Raw genomic sequence first — 19,356 nt, 5'->3', positions numbered from 1 at the left:
GGGACATTGACACCTTACCGAGGCCGTTGCACTGCATTTGACTTTGCATACAGAGCTGGGGGTCGGGTAGATGTTGCTCCCAGAATTGTCTAGGAAACTCTAGAAGGTCTTTTTGGGAATCATGTTCGGTCTTTATTTCAAGCCACTTGAGAGCATTGAAACTGGGGTTCTGTTTTGTTTCACTGTTCCAAGGTTTTCATGCAATTTTCTCGAATTTATCAGCATTCATAATAGGCAAATTGATTTCCCCCGCTTAATTTTATGTAGCCTCTTATTTGCTTGTATGCTTTTCATTATATTATATATATACATTGTATATATATGCATATATACATTTGTTTGTATGTATGTTGGTGTATGTGTGCGCACGCGCGCTTGATGCGTGCACAGTTTGTAATTCTTTGCTAAGTTATCATTAAGAATTTATATTTTTACCATCAGGAACCCAAGTCCAAGAGTTACAGTACGAACACAACAACGGGTTTTCGATTATCATAATCAAATGAAAATTAGGTAGTTAAGTTTGTACTAAAATCATCCACCTGCTTGTTGATGGTATTAGGTGATTATTTTTCAAAACTTCAAAGCAAATCCGTGTCTTAAATTTGTCTGAATCTGAGGGAGTGTAAATTGGCAAGGAATGGAAGGAATTAATTTTACTTTGGCATTTCAGAACTTACAGTAGGCTATAATAAAATACTCGAAAATTCCTTAGTATGGTTGGCAATTCCACAGAGTCGCATTCCAGCCTTGTAATGACTAGAATTTCTGATGCAGTCTGAAACATCGCATTCAACACAATTTTGTCAGCATGTGGTTACCTTCTGTTCTGACGCAACGTTTAATTTTCAATTATAAATCCCACCTGGCGTCTGCGGTTACCATGGAAACGCCCGTAGTTTCTTTCTTCTCCGCTAGATGTCTCTACGTGTCCGACACATGTTTTGGTCTAGACACCCCAGTGTTACGCCAGACGTCAAAGGCAAAGTACGTTGCAATTTCATAGGTAAATTTACTGTCATCTCGTCATTTTAGGTCTTTTTCGTGTCATAGATGTAATTCCTGATGCCCGAAATCACAGAAGCATAGAAAGTCCGCCCTGGAAATGCCTGGGAATGGGCGATTGATCCCGTGTTTCGGCGGAAGAGGTCGGTTCCTCTTTCTTTCCTACGAAGGACTCGTGAAAAAACTTCCTCTCCTGTTGGTGGTTTACCCTCCGCAGACGATCTGGGTCACTTGTTTTATCGGTAGGTGACGGAGGCACATATCCTCCAGGTGCTAACTTCGTCAGCAGGGGCCACCCAGAGGAATGTCGGGTGGGGTGGTGGTGTCACGTCGGTGAGGCTCTGGCGATGATGACATTTTTGTTTAGCGGCGATTTGGCTAACGACGACCAGTAACAAGTCGTCGTCGTTATGGCGTTATCGCTAAGTACGAATCCTGCTGGAATCGTGGGCTATTTTTCGTAAGGTCTACTTATTACCTTTAAAGCACCGGACGACACGTTTATTTAGTAAATAATCGCCGAAGAAGAAAGGAAGGTAAAAGGACGGGCTTCTAAGGGAAGTGTATCGTTTAGCGTAGCATAGGCCTAGGCGACCGCAGCCTGGTCGATTAAAGATGAAAGTGTTATGTAGGTCATTCAACCATAATAGGCCTATAATGAAAGTGGCGATGGCTTGTTGATATGCAGTGGTCTTACGGCACAGGTTAGCCAGCACAAGGTTGAATAATAGGCCTGGGCTAATTAAATCTTGCAGGTTTGGTTGGCATTTTTCTGACAGGGTAATTCAGTAGGGTATTTCACCAAAGATTTTGTTCGAGGCAATTTATTGATTTGTTCAGGCAAGTTATAATAAGCCCAGTGCAAGCTGTTACAGCATATTGTTATGACCTAAATACTACCTGACCTAAATACTACCTAATACAATAATTACATCCTACAAGGCTTAGGCCATGAAAGGATGGCTTACTGCAATCAGTGTAAGGTACAATTTGGAATCTTCCCTTTACATAAAGAAAATTTAGATAGGCTTACATACTATTTTAGTTTAAGAAATGACGTTTTTAGTGCTCAATATCAGCATTTTGAATGGTTGGGCAAAATACAGTGTTTGTGTTCTTAATAATAATTGCTGTGTCATAGGAAATTGTTTCATGCCAGACAAAGTAGCAGTTATTTCAGCCTTTTACATTTTATGCCTATGCTAATTATTATTATTATTTTTGCCTCCTTCATAACTTGTTCATATTTGTAAAAAAGAAATAATTAAATAAAAACATACAATTGATAAACTGTGTAGTTTTTTCTTCAAAATTAATAAAAATACATGCCATTCCATAACTGTAGAGTGGTATATGACTCCACTGTAGTTACAGGGTTTGTGTATTACCTGTTATGTATGAATTTAAACAAACTGTTGGTGTGTGGGGTTGTGTATTACCAATTATGTATGAATTTTCATAAACTGTTAGTTAATGGGTTTGTATATTACTTTTAGTGTATGAATTTTTACAAAATGTTTATTATGTATGAATTTTCATAAACTGGTAGTTAATGGGTTTCTATATTACTTTTAATGTATGAATTTTTACAAAATGTTTCTTCTTTATTGTTTACAATTGGTACCTTGCAGTTTAGTAAGTTCTGTAAGTTAGGATAGGGATTCAGTAGTATATGAGACCATATATTATGTAATTCAAGATTCAAATGGTTTTGCATTGTTTGCTGAGTTTGCATTGTTTTCTTTACACAAGACAGGGTTAAGGCAGTAGCATTCGGGTCGTTTCGGCCGTAAGTCATTTAGGCCGTAAGCACGTTTACTTGCAAAATGGGCTCTGTGTTTAGTACTAGCCCCTTGGGGATGTACGTAAAACATGAAATAATAATGGTAAATACCATAAACATAACGTCTTACATTGTTTTAGATGTTACAGCTTAAGTGACTTACAGCCAAAACGACCAGGACTGAGGCAGTATACTTTTAAAACACCATACACAAAAGATTTTGTCTCACTTACGTGCAAGCCAAGGTTTGTCATTGTAGGTTTCCTTGTACTGTCTAAGTTTTGTAATTCTCTTCCTGCATCTGTTTTTCGTCATTCATACAACCCATCATCCTATGAGGGGCAGTTCTGTTGTTTCCTTCGTAGCTAAACCTCGATCTCCTGCCTGTCCAATTTTCTTGTTTCCTTCAAGCTTGAGCTAGTAAAGGGTGTGTATTTGGTTGCCTGTCCCATGCCCCATTGGCCTTTGCACTTGAAAAAAAATTTATGATAATTCTTGACACAATTCATTTATGATTTACATTCTTCCCCTTAGACTTTGCTTTGACATATACTACATAGCTCCTTTTAGTTTCCCTGCCTCTTAGTGTGTTCATCTTTCCTTTCATTGATGTAACCTTTAACTTTTTGTGAATATCGAATTGTGTCAACTGCATGATGTTTTTCTAGCAGCCCTGTTAATTGTTCATCACAGATTACTTATGCATCTTCAGCTGTGAATGCTAGATTAAATTTTCAGCTTTCTTATAAGATATTCACTTAAAAACTTCTGCTAGTACAGTGTTAGTAGCTCCTCCCCAGACCTACCTATCACCACCATCAGTAAATGTCAGTTATTCCATCTTTCATTGAGAACTGATTCTCATTTACTATAGTCTCCCTAGCGTACTTGGTCAAAAGGGTGCCCCCCAATTGCTGTACAGCATTGACATATCTCGATTTCGAAGTTACTCATGGATTGTGGATACCCTCTCCTTCCTAAGACTTGATCTGTTTTCATCCTCTTTGGTATTTCCTGGTTTTGTTTCTCTTGTAAACAACTGAGTTTAGCGCTAACTCTTCTTTTAGAAACGCTATCATAAATGAAGATATGTAATCATAAATTAAATGAAACTTAAATGTTAACTATCACCAGGTAACTCTTTCCCTCCTTTAAATGTCAGTTCATAATTTTGGACTGCTGTGTTTTTTCACATCACTTCCAGTAATTATTAGACTCGTTTGTCTCTTTTAATCAGTAAAGAGTCTCTCTCTCTCTCTCTCTCTCTCTCTCTCTCTCTCTCTCTCTCTCTCTCTCTCTCTCTCTCTCTCTCTCTCTCTCTCTCTCTCTCTTTTAGATGTAAGTATAGTATTTATTAATTTTTAATTTTCATTATTTTATGCTATAGTTTTGCTATGCTTTATTATTTTATTTGAATTTACATTGGTCTACCTTTAGAAATTAAAGGGCTCATTAATTTATTATTCATTTGTTTGAGGGCTGATGCTTCGTTTTGGGGAGATATCCATTGTTCCTTGTGTTGACGTAAAGGTTCTTTATTGGAATGGGTTCATCCAAGGCTGCTGACCAAAACTGTTATTGTTTCTTCCTCACCATCGCCTTAGGGTAAACGCAGATATAGCAGCATGTGAGGAAAGCATTGTCACATTGTCTTAATTAATATTTAAAGAATTGAAAGGGAGTCTTCAATAGCTTTATTTGCACAATGAGGAAAGTACATTTGGCATTGCTCTTTCACCCTCCCGATACCCTCATTTGACCAAGTACGCTGGGGAGACTATAGATTTGTAATACTATCAGTTTACTGTATGTGTATAACATCCCTCATCTCTGGCACTGGAAAGTGTGACTTGGTGGCACCAAAGCAAGATAAGGAGGCTTATGCCAAGGTTTTACCAGGGGAAATGTCGCTCAAAGTCATCTTTGGTAAAAGTAGGTTAGCTTTGTCCCTGTTAGGCTGACAGTGGGAAGATAATGAAAAATATATTGGATCCAAAGATGAATATTTATGTGGCATTAAGCTGTTTCTTTTACAGAGGCTGGGGTTTTAGTTTGCAAAATTCACCCAAACTCTTCTTGACAGTGATTTTCATATTTTGGTACAGTAATTGATTTGGAACTGCTAAGAGCTATTGTGTGTTAAACTTGGGCATAGGGTGTAGGGCATATAGTTTTTTTGCAGTTCCCTGTTAGAGAGTTCAGGTTACAAATGCTAATAAGGTTTTTCTTGTATATCCATTATTAATAGTTTAGCTTTTGAATAACTGATTTGTAAGGGAAGCTTGGCTAATAGTCAAGCTTCATTTCTGAAGATAAGCCAAATTCATTGTATAGTTGTTGGTATGTTTGAATACATATGCTGCAATTAAGTTTCACTGCATTACAGTACAACATGATAGCTTATGTTGGTTGAAAAAATATAATCCTAATGTGTCTTGTATTGGAAGTAGTAGGATTGGTTGTCTGTTAAACTTGTTTTATATTGTAACCTTGAATAGTACTCAGTATGTGCACTACAACAATAATGTAAATCTTAGTTGAAGTGTTGTAATTTATTTCTGAAATGTTTTTCATTTGGTGAGAGTTACACAGGCCAAAGTAGGAATATATTTAGTAATAAAATTATTGAAAATATATTTTCCAAGTTAAAAATGCAGTATGCCTTGCAAGTCTTAATTAATTTCTTGTGTAGCAAGTATTCATAAAGAATTTCTAATGGAGATTTTTATATTTTTATAGCTCTCAAAATCTGTTGTGCACTGTCATTGGTTTAGGTAAGTTTCTTGTGTATGGGTCTTGCAGATTTTTCTACTGAAAATTAAATAATACAGATTTAATCCTCGGTAATGCACTGTGAGGCATGAGAAATGTAGAATCATTGGTTTGAAGAGAGTGTTGAGAAGCTGTTGGTTTATAACGTGAAGAAAGTCTGCTTAGGACATCTACAAAAGCACTGTCGACAAGTGTAATGGTTGGAGTTTGCTAATTATATTTTTTTATATGTTGATGGAAAATAATTGAGGATTTTTACAAGTTTTCTTTTGTTTATGGTTTTGGTAATACAGTACTCTAGAATATGCTAATTATATTTTTTTTATGTTGTTGGAAAATAATTGAGGATTTTTACGAGTTTTCTTTCTTTTGTTAATGGTTTTAGTAATACAGTACTCTGCATATATTTATTCATTCTTTTATTTACCCTTGGGAGGATGAAATGAGGAGGATTCAGCAGTTGTGTAATTTTATTGGTAACTTGGGTTATGGACTTACCAGCTCTTATGTGAATGTGCATTTGTTGGTAAATAAATGCTGACACAACTTCAATAACTTGGTTGTTGGGGTAGGCTATGTGATGCCTGTTTTTCTGTGAGGATTTTACCATCTCGCCAAAAGAAAATTGTATGTGCGTCATATAGTTACGCTTTTGAATTTGGAAATATGTTGTTGTGTCACACAGTTTGTAAGAACAAAGGCTATGATTACAGGATGATATGCTTGGGATTTATTTTTATAGTCTTTTACCTTGATATACAGTGTCCTGTCTGTGATGCGGGTGTTTTGTAAGGTATTCCTTACGTTGTTCAGTCCTTAATTCTAAATTGAAACAAATTACAGTATGGTAAAACAGATTACAGTATCCTCCTCCTCCTACTACTACTACTACTACTACTACTACTACTACTACTACTAACAGTTCATTTGTGGAAAAGAAAAAATTTCTCTCTCAAGTCTTGGTTGATGCATTAGGGTCCTCCTCCTCCTCCCCTCCTACTACTACTACTACTACTACTACTACTACTACTACCTCCTCCTACTCCTACTACTACTACCTCCTCCTACTCCTACTATTACTACTACTACTACTACTAGTTACAGTTCATTTGTGGAAAAGAAAAAATTTCTCTCAAGTCTTGGTTGATGCAGTAGGGTCCAAGTGTGATACAAGTGAAGACTTTTTGAATAACAAAATGATCTACCTCATTATTAATCTAATAATATGAGGTTAAGAAGTAAGGGATGTCTTTGTTTGAAGTAGGTTGTTCCTGCCATAACCTAGCATTTTATTCAGGGGCCTTTGTTAATTGTTGAATACTGTAGTTGAGTAGGTAATCTGACCTAAAATTTTGTTTTTCCCACTCTAATAAACAGCTGAATTTAGGTTCGATAAAATCTCGTAGAGAAAGAAAAAATTGTTGAAAATGAGGAGAGTTCTTCCCATCTCCAAACTGTTTGATCACTGCAGTTGATTCAGATTTAAATTTACAAGCCATTATACTGTACTCAGCACTTTTAAGTGCTGAATGGCCAAAATTGCCCCAATCCTTGGCTTGACAGCTTAAATTTCATAAATCATTCAGTCAATCAGCAACCACCACTGAAAGTTAGGTAAGTAGGGGGATGCCAAAATAAAGTCTTTAGTTTATAAAAATTGGGAGGTAATAACCAAAATATCAAAGTACTACTCTGGAAAGTTCTTAGTCAAAAGGTAAAAGAGCAGGAGCAGCCTTTCTTCTTCTTTCAACCTTATTAGTCCCACTGTATAGCAAGGGCAGCATTTGTCAGTATGCTAATGCTCATTTCAAGGGGATGCCTTGTTTTGCCTTAAAATTTGGTATTAAATATGTTAAGAGTCAATTTTTATTTATACTTCCTCAGGATGAGTGGTGAGAGGGAAGATATCCTTCTTCAGGTGAATCATGTCCGCTACAAGAAAAATAATGGACAGCTTTACCTTTCTCAGTCCAGAGTCGGCTGGATGATGGATGACTCAGACACTTTTACGGTTAGCGTTCAGTATAGTGATATCCGAAGTAAGTATGCTGTATGGTTGTTCACTGTGGGATACAAAGACACTTTATGAATTAGGTAGAATGTGAAAAGATTCTTGTAGAGGCTTGTTTAATTCAACTTCTGTGTTAAAGGTTTACTTTGTTTATATGCCCATCATTAAGTGAAGCTGCTTTTGTTTTTGGAGAAATTTAAGTTGTTTTGTCAGATTATCACAACTTAGTAAAAAGAAAAAATATTTGAATTGACGTTGTATTGATAAACCAGTAACTTATGAAAATAGTTCATTCCCAAGTGATGTATTTTTATTGCAATGAACTGTACACATGTTCACATGCATAGATTAGCATGTAACTATTGTATAAAGCTTAAATAATTCCATAATATCATACATATAACTAGAATATTGCAATACACTCCCTGAACACCTGAATTAGTCCTTAATCCCACTAGCCCGAACAACTCTCAACTACCCATCCCACTATAGTGGGAATTTTAACAGCCAGCATTACCAACGCTGCAGGTAAAATCTTGTCACTTGAGCTACCATAATAAACGGTTGGCAACGCTGACACAGGTTTGCGCAAACACGCCCCATTTTCGTCAGTTGCTTTTTGTTTGCGCTGCTGGAAGGTTGTTTCCTTCTGCAAAGCGTTTTAACTTATTGCCCAACTTCTTTGTATTTTGGACTTGTGGTGAAGACCTGGATTGGATTTAACGGTTTTTCTCCCGGATTTTCTGGATATCTTCGACGTGGAACATCTTTTGGATTTGGACCGCTGGTTCCCGGTCCCGATTATGGCCACAGACTTTTCACCTTCTACTACCGTGCCATCGGCTCGACGCCGCCTCGACTGCCTACGACGGGCGACTCTGGCGCCATCGCTTCTTCCCTGCAAAGACGGGATGAGTACCTTTGAGACACGATAGACATTCCGCCAAGGTATGTAGGAAGGTTAATTGTGATGTCCAGACTCATTATGATGAATGTTCCCATTGGAAGGCAAAGAGAGGGATGTTTACATTCGTCATTGCAAGTCTTTGGCTAGTAACGCGCAGACGCCGGTCAGATTCTCGTTGCCTCAAGTGTCTCAGACTTCTGCTACAGATCAGTTGATGGATTTAGCGAAGTTCAATGGTAGTCAAACAGATAGAGGATAGGATTGCAATTAGTAAGGAAAATTCAATAGCTAGTCTTCAACATTTCGCAGATAGGGATAATAGTAGTATTAGGGATGTCTAATTCTTCTTCCTTTTCAGCTCCCTGCCTGTTCCAGAACCAGCCTAACGTGGTGCTGAGGAAATGGCAGAACCGCAAGCCTCTGAGTGGGTAGGTCTGCCGCCCCCTCAGTGCGGGAGCAGGCAGTGAAGGATTCCCCACCCCCTTGTAATATTGATAAATTTAATTTTGATAGTGTTAGATCAAGATCTAGGTGTGATAAAAGAGGATAGGTTTGGGTTTGGTAGGGAGGAGAAGGTTTTAACGTGCAGTGTCGTTCTCCTGAACGGGTTCTGGTTTCGGTTTGAGTGGTTTTGTGCTCTGACAAGAGTTTCTCCATCTCTTCTTTCGATCTGGCTCAGTCTCAAGTCAATGTTTCAGTTACGGGGGCAGAATCCTTCTGCTTTCGCTTCTAACTCACTTCCTACTGTTTTCTAAATCTCCTACTTTAGTTTCCCTTCCCTGTATTTTCTACTCCTCCATCTAGTAAGGCGGATTATGGTGCGTCCTTTCGGCTTCTAAAGTAATTTGCGGGACCTGCAATTGGCTGTGGCGGTTTTTAAGATGGATGGCGGGGTTTTTCGATGGGTATAGACCTATGGCAAGAGGTTATATTTTTTCTCGAATGTTTTCTCTAACATTAGAGAGTATGTGACACAGTAGTGTCCAGAATTCATGTCGGATATGTTTTCAGGATTATTGAGGGGGCCAGATTCGGGTGTACCGTCGTTCCTTTTTGTTTTTTTTTTTGTCTTCTGTTATCTGTCACTTCATCTGCTCCCACATTCTCTGTTACTCCCTTTTCAGTCTCCTCTTCAGCCCTGTCTTCTTCTGTCCGGTCTTTCCTGCGGCTTCCACATCTTCCGTTTCCCTCTTCCTTCAATTTTGGTTTTCCTCCTCTCAGGTAACTTTTTATGCATCTGCTATTCCTATGCCTCCCACCTTTTCCTTCCTTAGTAGTCTTCTCCGGTAGGAGGAGCTTCCGGACAGGCAAAAACCCTGTTTCGGTAGATTCTGGCCGCAGGGGTCTCTTGTTCCATCCCTTCAGGTATGTGCAACCCCTTGCTTCTGCTTCATGCGGCTGTCCCGATAGTATCAGGTATTTCACAGCGTTTTCCTGTCGATTACAGTTCGGGTTTGCGCTCCGCAGTTTTGGCAGAGCGTGCAGTACCTTCTTCGAGCGATCTGCGGCTTTCATCGCCTGCATTTTCCGCGGCAGTAACTCAGGCTAGCTTCTACCTCTTTCATTCTCTCTCCTTCATCTTCTTCCGTCCTCTGCAGCGGTTTCGTTTGCGCATCCTCCCCAAGATTTAACAGTGTTGGTTTGGCTACTCTCACTCGCCTTCCCTTGGTAATAATGGGGAATCGCTTTTTTTTTTTTTTTTTATTGGTTTAGCCTTCTCTTCCTGGCGGGTCCAACAATGCGGATTCAGCTCTGGTACCATTAGGTGCGGTGCGCAGCATTCTGGTTAGGCTGGTCCGATTGCGGACTCTTCATCGTTGTCCGGGCCGCCCAGTGCCTCCTCCTTTGTCGGTCTTAGACCGCTCGACATTGCAGGAACAGGATTCTTATCTGTAGGTGCAGGAGATTCTGGCGGACTTAGAATGTCCTCTTGCCAGCAGTACGATTGCGGACACAGGCTTGAGTATGTTACTTCATCGTACCCTCAAGCAAGAGCTCCGGATCTCCCAGTTTTGAGGTTTTTTAAGACACTAAACCAGCTCCTGCCTCTTTTTCGTGTTGCCTGGTTGGTTCGATCGGGTTAGCCAGGCTTTGGAAGCATGTTAAGCGCATCGGTAGTTGCTTCTAATAGACAGCACTCTTCTCTTCTCTCCGAGTAGGACGACTTTCCGCAGTTCGAGGTAATCTTTGGCAGGTGTCAGGTTGCCCTCAACGAATCGGTTGAGGCATTCCTGTTTAAGTCTCCGCATCGTTTCGCTCGTAGGGACTTCTCTAGGAAGCAGGTGCTTGGGGGTATGTGTTAACTTAATCAGACTGAGGCTCTTGTGCATTCTTTCTGGATGCAGTCAAGTTATTGTAATGGGGTTCTAAAGAGTGACGGCTAGGTCCCTTCGGATCCGTGGCTGTTGGCAGCCCAATAAATTTATCTCTGGGGTTTGGCTCACCAGGCGAAAAGCTTTGGCCGCTTTTTGGAGCAGGAAAGTCGAAATTTCTATCTTGGTCATCTTCCCCTCAGTATCCGGACATTCATAAGAGGGATTGCTTAGAACACCATTAGCCTTAGCTAATTCTTTGTTCAAGGATGATGACGTAGCCAGTATGACGAAATTCATGGTTTCTTCAATTAACTCGTTGAGGACAGAGTGTCTCCAGAGTGTCGAAGTATCAACAATTGTTGGAAGTGACGATTGTCGTAGACGATACAGTGTTGAGGTATCTAGATGATACAGTGTTGAAGTAAGAGAGTGTTGAAGTATCTAGACGATCGTTTAACTGGCCTCCTCTCCAGAGGAGCTAGTAAGAGCGAGGGAATTGTATGGAATTCTTAACATATTCAGGTAAGTTCTCTCTTCATCTGAGGGTTTCACAACCCTAGAGAGAGTCCAATCGGTCCTTCACAGATAGAAGGGTTCCGTCCAACAGGGAACGGCCATTACCAGCTTGGAGAAGCCTCTTAGGGAGAATCTCTCTCTGTCTCTCTCTCTCTCTCTCTTTAATTCCAGGGTCTCGTCCTCGAATGCGCTCTCTCTTAAGGTATGTCTTAGGAATTGCTGGGACTTCCACACAATGAACGCTGTTATAGTCGGGAGCGATTCTTGCCTGTTGGATCGTTTGGTAGTCAGAAATGCATCTGACAGGGGAAAGGTCTATCGACTCCCCTCTTCCTGACATTCATCTGTACACAGATGCCTCAGTTCAAGGTTGTTCAACCTTGATCCAGGCCTCGAACGAGAGAGTCAATAAATCTTTCGGGAAAATCAATGCTGTAAAGGAAGCCCTCAGTTGTTCTCAGTCTTAGTGCGCTACAGAGTAGTGGCTATGTTTAGCGACAGGGTAATTGCTGTGTCGCATCTGAAGAACTCGAGGGGAACAGGCTCAACAGAACTCAATACTATACTATAGCACATAGTCCTGAGAGGGTGCGAAGAACGAAAGTCTCTTCCCCCCAATTTATATCGGAGTCCCAAAGTGCGGGCAGATTCGCTAGGTCGCCTCATTCAATGTATTGAGGGGAGAGTGGACTTTGACTCTGGAAGTAATATGTCGGGTTCTCCGGGTAGTGACCAGCAACTGTCAACTTATTCGCGACATGATTAAACCATCGCCTTCCGGTTATTTCTCTAATGGTATCCCCATTTCAATAGTCACCAAGGTGACTTTACAAGTTGGAATCACTTGCAAGTGTACGCCTTTTCTCCATCCGGTCTCATTAATCAAGTAATAGGAAATTGCGAGAGTGTCAAGACGACCTGGACTCTAATAGCTCGCCATAACACGCATGGTTTCCAGAACTCCTAGAGCTCCACGGAAGTTCCATTGTCCCTACCAATGCGAACTATTACCACCAGACGACCGCATTCTTTCTATTATTATCCAAACCCTCACGTGCTGGACCTAGTTGCAGGACAACTGTAGAGAGCCGCTAAACAGTCCGGGACTCCGAAAATTGTGCCTAAATAGTTTTCTTTTAGATTAAGTCAACCCGAAGCCTTACCAGGTTCAGCTAGCAATGGTATAGAAGTTAGTGTCGTAAGGAAGGTCATTCCATCTCTTGATCTTTCATAGCCAAAATAGCGGATTTTCCTTTATTCCTCTGGAAAATCAAGAGTCTTTTTGTATTCGGCCATTGCTGACTACCGCCAAGATTAGCGGTATGTTTAGTTTCCACATTCCTGAAGTTTCAGGTAAGATAATCGTTGATTAAGTTCTTGTAAGATTGAACGTCCTGTTTTTGCCAACTCGGCGCCCTTATTGGGACTTATTGGAAGTATTTCAATATTTATCTTGCTTTCCCCCTGCCTTTTTGAGCCTATTGAAACTATAACGTTAAGACACTGAGAAGTTGCCTTTTCTTACGGCTTTAACTTCAGCTAAAGGGGTTAAAATTGAGCTTCAGGCAGTTTCTAGGTTGGGTTCCTGTGAGAATGATACATATTTGTCTGTCTTCCGGAATTTGTATGACGAAAGAGTTGAGGTTAAAACTCTGCCTCGCTCGTTTAACGTTCTTATCTGCAAGTGTTCATTACTGGCGATCCAGCGGAGATACCTTTATGTCCGGTGGGAGCATTAAAAGTATTTATCAAGGGTTGCGAAACTCCTTCCGCTTCAAGACACACTTGTGTCTCCCTGAATCCTTCCCGTCTGCCGTCACAGAGAATGTGATTAGTTACTTTGTGAGACTGGGCTTCTCCAGGTTGTTCTTAGCCGCCTCTTCAGCTCTGTATTTTCCCACCGCGACAGTATTTGGAGTATGTCCAATTCATCTTCCTTTTCCCAGGAATTATTTACTCCGTCTATTCTGGAAGCAGCTACTTGAAGTCCGTCTCAGTGTTTACTCATTTTACTTAGTGATGTTTGATCTACCACAGTGTTTAGCGGCGAAGTCTATTATGTAGGGTGCTCATTTAGCTGAGGGGTATTAACGCAGAGGTTCGGAGGGTTATTCTCCCAAGGGGTTTACATCGGTCAACGGTTCGCGAACGCGTTCGGCAGACCTGTGTTTGAAGTGATGTCCGAACGTGAATGGGGTATTTGGTTGTTGAACACATTTTCGAACGGTTTGAAGAAAGTCTGTTCAAGCCTGACTTTGTGGGCAGGGGCTTCATTGTCTGCAAACCGCTTTGAATGTGAGAACGCATCGAACATCAAACTTCAGTTTATAATTGTAGTAGTAACAACAGTAGCAACACCAGTGACTCTGAGATCAAGAGATGTCGCACTATTTTGCACATGTAGTGGCGAAGTTCTATTATCTAAAGGTCGTTCATTTAGCTGAGATGGTATTCGGTTAGTGCGGAGGGTTATTTCTTTTAGTCCGTTAGCTGCGAAGTCTATTTTCTAGGGACGTTTATTTAGCTGATGCGGTATTCGCATTGTGAAGAGATTCTTAGGTTAACCAGATAGAGAGAATTCCTTTTTAGTCTTTAGAATTCTTAGGCAACAGTGATAATATAATCAAAAGAACTTAGGTTTAGTACGTTTAAGTATCTTAGTCTTTGATAGTTTCCTACGAGAGTCCAAGGGGTACTCTAGTAGGCTAGGCTATTCGTCACGCCCCAAGATACTTTTTTCTGGCCGATCGTCGGACCTTATCTGGAGGATCAGCTGTTCGGCACACTACTTTATTTCCTCCATACATGAGAGGCTATGAATAGCCACATGGGAGGTCACTGTACTCCTCCATGCATGAGAGGTTCTGAAGAACCACATGGGAGGTCGAATGGACTGAGACAGTACGGGACCTGACGGGCAATCAAAGTACTTTCCATCATGTCTCATCACCAAAAGCAACGATTGATAAGGTGAGTGTTTAACTAGATAGGTATCCTAGCCAAGAGTACTGACCTGACTCGATCAAAAGTACTCCTCTAACATGTCTCTTCACTGAAATCATTGATTGATATGGTGAGTGTTTGGCTAAATGGATATCTTATGCAGAGCAAGATTGATGAGCTACCATCTCTGTGGTTGTCAAAGGGGCATGCAATAGAATTGATCCCTCCTCCTCTAAAATGCTGTTAATCGGGCTAATTCAGGTGTTCAGGAGTGTATTGCAATAGCGAAGTTTTCATAATAAAATCCATATTGGCAAGACTTACCTGAACACCTGAATGATTCCCACCCCTCCTTCCCCACATCAATTTTGACCTTGAATAAAGCAATTGATGAAAATGGGGCGTGTCGGGCGCACACCTGTGTCAGCGTTGCCAACCGTTTATTATGGTAGCTCAAGTGACAAGATTTACCTGCAGCGTTGGTAACGCTGGTTGTTAAAATTCTACCATAGTGGGATGGGTAGTTAAGAGTTGTTCGGCCAGTGGGATTAAGGGCCAATTCAGGTGTTCAGGTAAGTATTACAATATTAGTTTTATTATGAAAACTTCATATTTCAGCATAAGAATTTTTTGTGGCATTTATTGTCAATAGTTTTACAGTGATGGCACCATTCCATTGAAGGTCATGTATGTAGTTGTAGTAATGTTGTTTTTGAAATTCATACAGCTTTGTATTATATTTTTTCTTTTCAGCAGTAAAATCTCCAACCTGGAGTAAATTTGATAAATATATCAGTTGCAGGAAGTACTGCATGAATATGATTCATGTTGCTATTCCATTTTTTCAGCTAATGACTACATAAACTGGAGCAATTGAAGGAACCAAACAAAGGATATGATATTTAGGGCATACAGGCAGTCAGTCTCTTTTCTTCATTAAAAAAATTTATGTTAAAGTTTAATAGTGAAGGAAATTGCTGAATATTTGAATAAAGTTGTGACCAATAAATAAGGGTATGAAATCATAATGAATGATGTGGCATGTTAAAAAAAAAATTAATTGTAATGAAAAGTACCTGGTGCAAGAAATTAAATGTGATTAAATAATGCTGAATGCTCCTTCATTGTGTTTAGCCTCATTGCTGGGAGACTCTCTGCTTTGTTCTATTCTATTGGTACATCTGATCTTGTACCATGCATCCACGTGGTTATTTGGTAAGACCCAGAGTGTTTGACTGTTATGTGTTATCACAGTGATTTGACTCTGGTGGGCAGTTCATGTGAAATAAGATTTGATGGGTTAGAGACAAGAACTTAATCTCGAAGGCTCTTGCAGTCATGTCAAGGGGAATGATAAAGACCACGGTAGTACATTATCCTAAAGGATTTCATATTTCTTATTATTGGACAAGAATTGAGAGAACCCATTTTATGTCTAACCACTTATAGGAAAATGATCTATAATAATGGTGTCCTTTGTGTTAATTTCAGTTCAAAGTTTTAATTTTTGTCTAAAAGAGGTTTTATTAAAATACAAAAAGCCATCTGTTTTGTTGATACCTTTCTGCCTGTGTTGAATGGACCCAACAGAAAGAGACTGTTGATGGCTTCCCAAGACTTATCTTTGTTAAATTGCTGTAATGAAATGTCTAGTTTTTCCAACAGTTTTAATTGCATTTTTAAGCTTTCCTGGCCCTGTTTGGTTTGTCAGTCATGGAGTCAACTTTGAAAAAACAAATTGGCAGAACTTCGGATTTAATCCTAAGTGCCTGACCTTCTTGAGTTACAGGAGTGGTTTTGAGCTTCTGTGATCACCATGGATAACAGCGCAATAACACCACTATCTCTTGGTGTATCCATCTGTATAAGTTGTTGAAAATTAGTATTTGTAACATTACATTGTGAATTTTGCAAGTTAAAAGTCCTTTGTTAAACATTTATTAATGCTGTTTGGATAAGCCATGGAGGATTAGTAATTTTTCCTATTAGTTTTACATGAACCCAGGTGCTCGTTGTTTATTCTTGTTTCCTCATTCAGTTAATTATGGTAATGGAGATAAAGCTCTTGTACCAGAAAAATCAGAGTCTGTTAGGTAAAATGCTTGAAAGGAGTGGATTTGTAGCACTTTTCATTCTAGCCATGTATTGTTAAACTTTCAGTGTCATCATTGCTTTTAAAAATCTTTCATAATCTGTCATCCAGTAGCACTGATTCTCTGGACTCATTAAGTCAGTTTGGGATAACCCTCTGTTGTGATATACATGTTGTCTAGCTTGGTTTTGGCTGAGGAAAATTCTGGCCAAGTCAAACTTAGATGACACTTTGAGCAAGGACCTCAGGGGATTATCTTATCAGCCCCCCAACTAAATCCATGGAGACAACCTGAAAATATTCATAGATTGTTTAACCCTAAACTTTAAAGATAGAATGGTGTTGTTAATTGTTGTTTTAGTCATCCTTTAGTAATTTAACTTCACTTGGCAGGAAGGATCTTTTAAATTGTGTAGAATTTTCCACAGGAACTGTGAATCTTACTGCAACTGTTTTTGAAGAGAGAATCATCAAACCATCTTTGTCCAGCCCACTTAGTAAGGTATGTGTTTTACTAGACCCAGGTAGAAATTTTGTTTTTCAGATGATTCAAGGAAGCATATCCTAGATAAATACAAGGTCACTCGACATAAAAAGAAAGATTAACAGGGGCGAGGATGTTAGAAAAATCAAATTCTTTTTATTGCCACTTTTTGAAAAAGTGCATACACTTAAATGCTTCAAAGAGGAACTGTTCCCTCCTGTATAAATAGGTTACAAAATAATTTATCATTCTTTAAAAGTTCTCTGATAAAAAGGAATGTATTCTTGACCATTCTTCCACATATGCCCATCTAGCAACAGGTAAAGATGCTATAGTATGTAGTTAATTTGTGGCTTAATTATTTTGAAAATTTTTTATGCCAATGGTCTGACACTTTGGCAATCCTTGCTGGATTTGGCTATTAGACTCAAATATTTTTGGTGGAGGATTATTTGTTTGGCCAACCAAATTTAAATGGCGATAGTAATATTTGTGATTCCAGGTTTACAAAAGTCTAGTATTTATCATTTTTCCATCAACTTACCTCTTATTATTTAGAGCCATTGGTTAAAGCTGTTAATGCAAGAATTTTATTTAGTGCATTTTAACTGGGACCAATCTTATTGATTTATCTAGCTCTTAAGATAGATGTTCCATTTGTTATATCAATATGGGTCATTTTGCAGCTTAACAGTTTAGATAATGTCTGCATGCTGTTTCAGCATTTTTTAAATGATTGTGTTCTCCCCTTTTTGGAAGCTGTGGATTATTTGAGGATCCTTAACAAGTAACTGTAAAATTTGTAGATTGTATGGTTGATTTTTTCAAACTTGCAGATGTCACATTTCTGAATTCCTATTGTTTGAAATTCTGACCCAATTGTTAGGGCTGGACAAGAGAAAACGCTTGCCTCCTGATGACTTGGTACAAAAGAAACTCTGCTGGATTAAAAGTGAACAACTTTAATTGTATAAAGGACTTGGTGACGCTACAAATTATTATCTCAGTTTCCTTTTTGGAAGCCAGACCAGCTGTCCAGTGGGGTCATGGAGTTTATTCCAAATCAAGATGTTGGAATATCAGGAGCTTTTCTTGTAAGTTTTTGATAGCTGTAGGTATTGTTATAAAGTTGTTTAACCAGACCAGTGCATCACATTTTTAAACTTGTGATGGCTTGAAGTCATTTGCTCTTACCATGTTGATTCCACCAGGGAACTGCAGGTCTACGAGGTTTGCCATCCATTTGGAATCGAGCTAAACTGGAAAGTAGATTCAATAAAGTAATCATAGGCATCTAGATGAGAATGGGGCTAAACTTCCTGATGTAGATTGACACTTTATTTTCCTGTCTGCGTGCTCTTTACCTTCCACTAAGGTAAAACTGTTTAGATGGAGCATTCAGAGCATATTTCAATGGATGTAACAGACCTTCCATTTAACCTTATAACAGACCAATTAAAAATCAAGGTTTGAAGCCATTGAAGAAATACTAAGGTCCAGTGCAGAAAATGATTATCTATGGTATCGTTGAAGAACTTGAGTGATGAATAATGTGTATTCACTATTTAAATGTGAACTAATCATGAATGTTGTGAATTATATTAAACCGGATACCCAAAGGGGATTGAAGGGATTAAAAAGTTGACCAAAAAGTAAAGGAGTAAAGTTTAAATTAACGAACTGAATATCTGCCAATTTAAAATCCATTTGTCATGTAAGTTCTTTGTAACAGTTTGTTATCCTCTTTCAAAAATGACAGAAATGCGATAGCACTTCATTACCTGTTGTATTTAATTGGCAAACTGGAGTGCTGTAGAGTTTATTAATAATAATTGCAGCACCCAATCCATGGGCACGATCACCATATGCTATATGTGACTTTAAATATTGAATAATTTAGTCCAGGTTATAAACAGAGTTGCCTAACATTGTTTCCTGTTGGTACTAATTGCATCCCGGCTCACAGGATGGGCATTAAAACTTTATCAAATCTCTTCTGTAACGGGCTTGGACCAAAACAGTTCCACTGAAGAATATCGCCATCACCTGGGCTCTCACCCAAGGCAGGGGAAGTACTGTTCCTAGGTGGGAGTGGGAATTCTCCATAAGAGATTGCTTTTAATCCCTCTTCATCTGAATTGGTGTTCAGCATCTTTGGTTGATCTTCATAGTTTTATTATGAACCTGATGTTCAGATAATATTGTTAGTGGATCTGAGCACCACTAATCTTCAGCATTTGTCTTAGGGAATCAGAAGACTGAATTGAACTCAGATGTTTTTGTTCCAGGACTGAGAGCTTGTTGGAACCACCTTCAGGAGGAGAGATGTCTTGGAAAAACACTGAACCCATTTGATAGTCTTTTATTATAAACTTTTTATTTAGGGAACATTTGTGATGTTTTTGAAATTTGAATTGAGTTTTATTATTATTTTTGTTTGATACATTGTGGTAAATGTATGGCTCTTGAATAGCTTAAATAATTGGGAATTGTTCCTTTAGCTTATTTTGGTTTGAAGTATTTTACAA

General features: G+C 39.0%; 1 protein-coding gene across 1 annotated transcript in view; it reads left to right on the top strand.

The window, feature by feature from the left end:
- Positions 1–868: 868 nt before the first annotated feature.
- Tfb1 (transcription factor B1) overlaps positions 869–19,356 on the top strand; it is a 46,670-nt gene continuing 28,182 nt past the window's right edge. The window contains exons 1-3 of the mRNA XM_067085213.1: positions 869–987; positions 7,445–7,646; positions 17,836–17,922. Coding sequence (XP_066941314.1) covers positions 884–987; positions 7,445–7,646; positions 17,836–17,922 — 393 coding nt within the window. The 5' untranslated portion in view covers positions 869–883. The remainder of the gene's footprint in view (positions 988–7,444; positions 7,647–17,835; positions 17,923–19,356) is intronic.

Source organism: Macrobrachium rosenbergii, chromosome 42 (genome assembly GCF_040412425.1).
Source record: "Macrobrachium rosenbergii isolate ZJJX-2024 chromosome 42, ASM4041242v1, whole genome shotgun sequence".
NCBI lineage: Eukaryota > Metazoa > Arthropoda > Malacostraca > Decapoda > Palaemonidae > Macrobrachium > Macrobrachium rosenbergii.
This window is presented reverse-complemented; position numbering and strand designations above follow the sequence as displayed.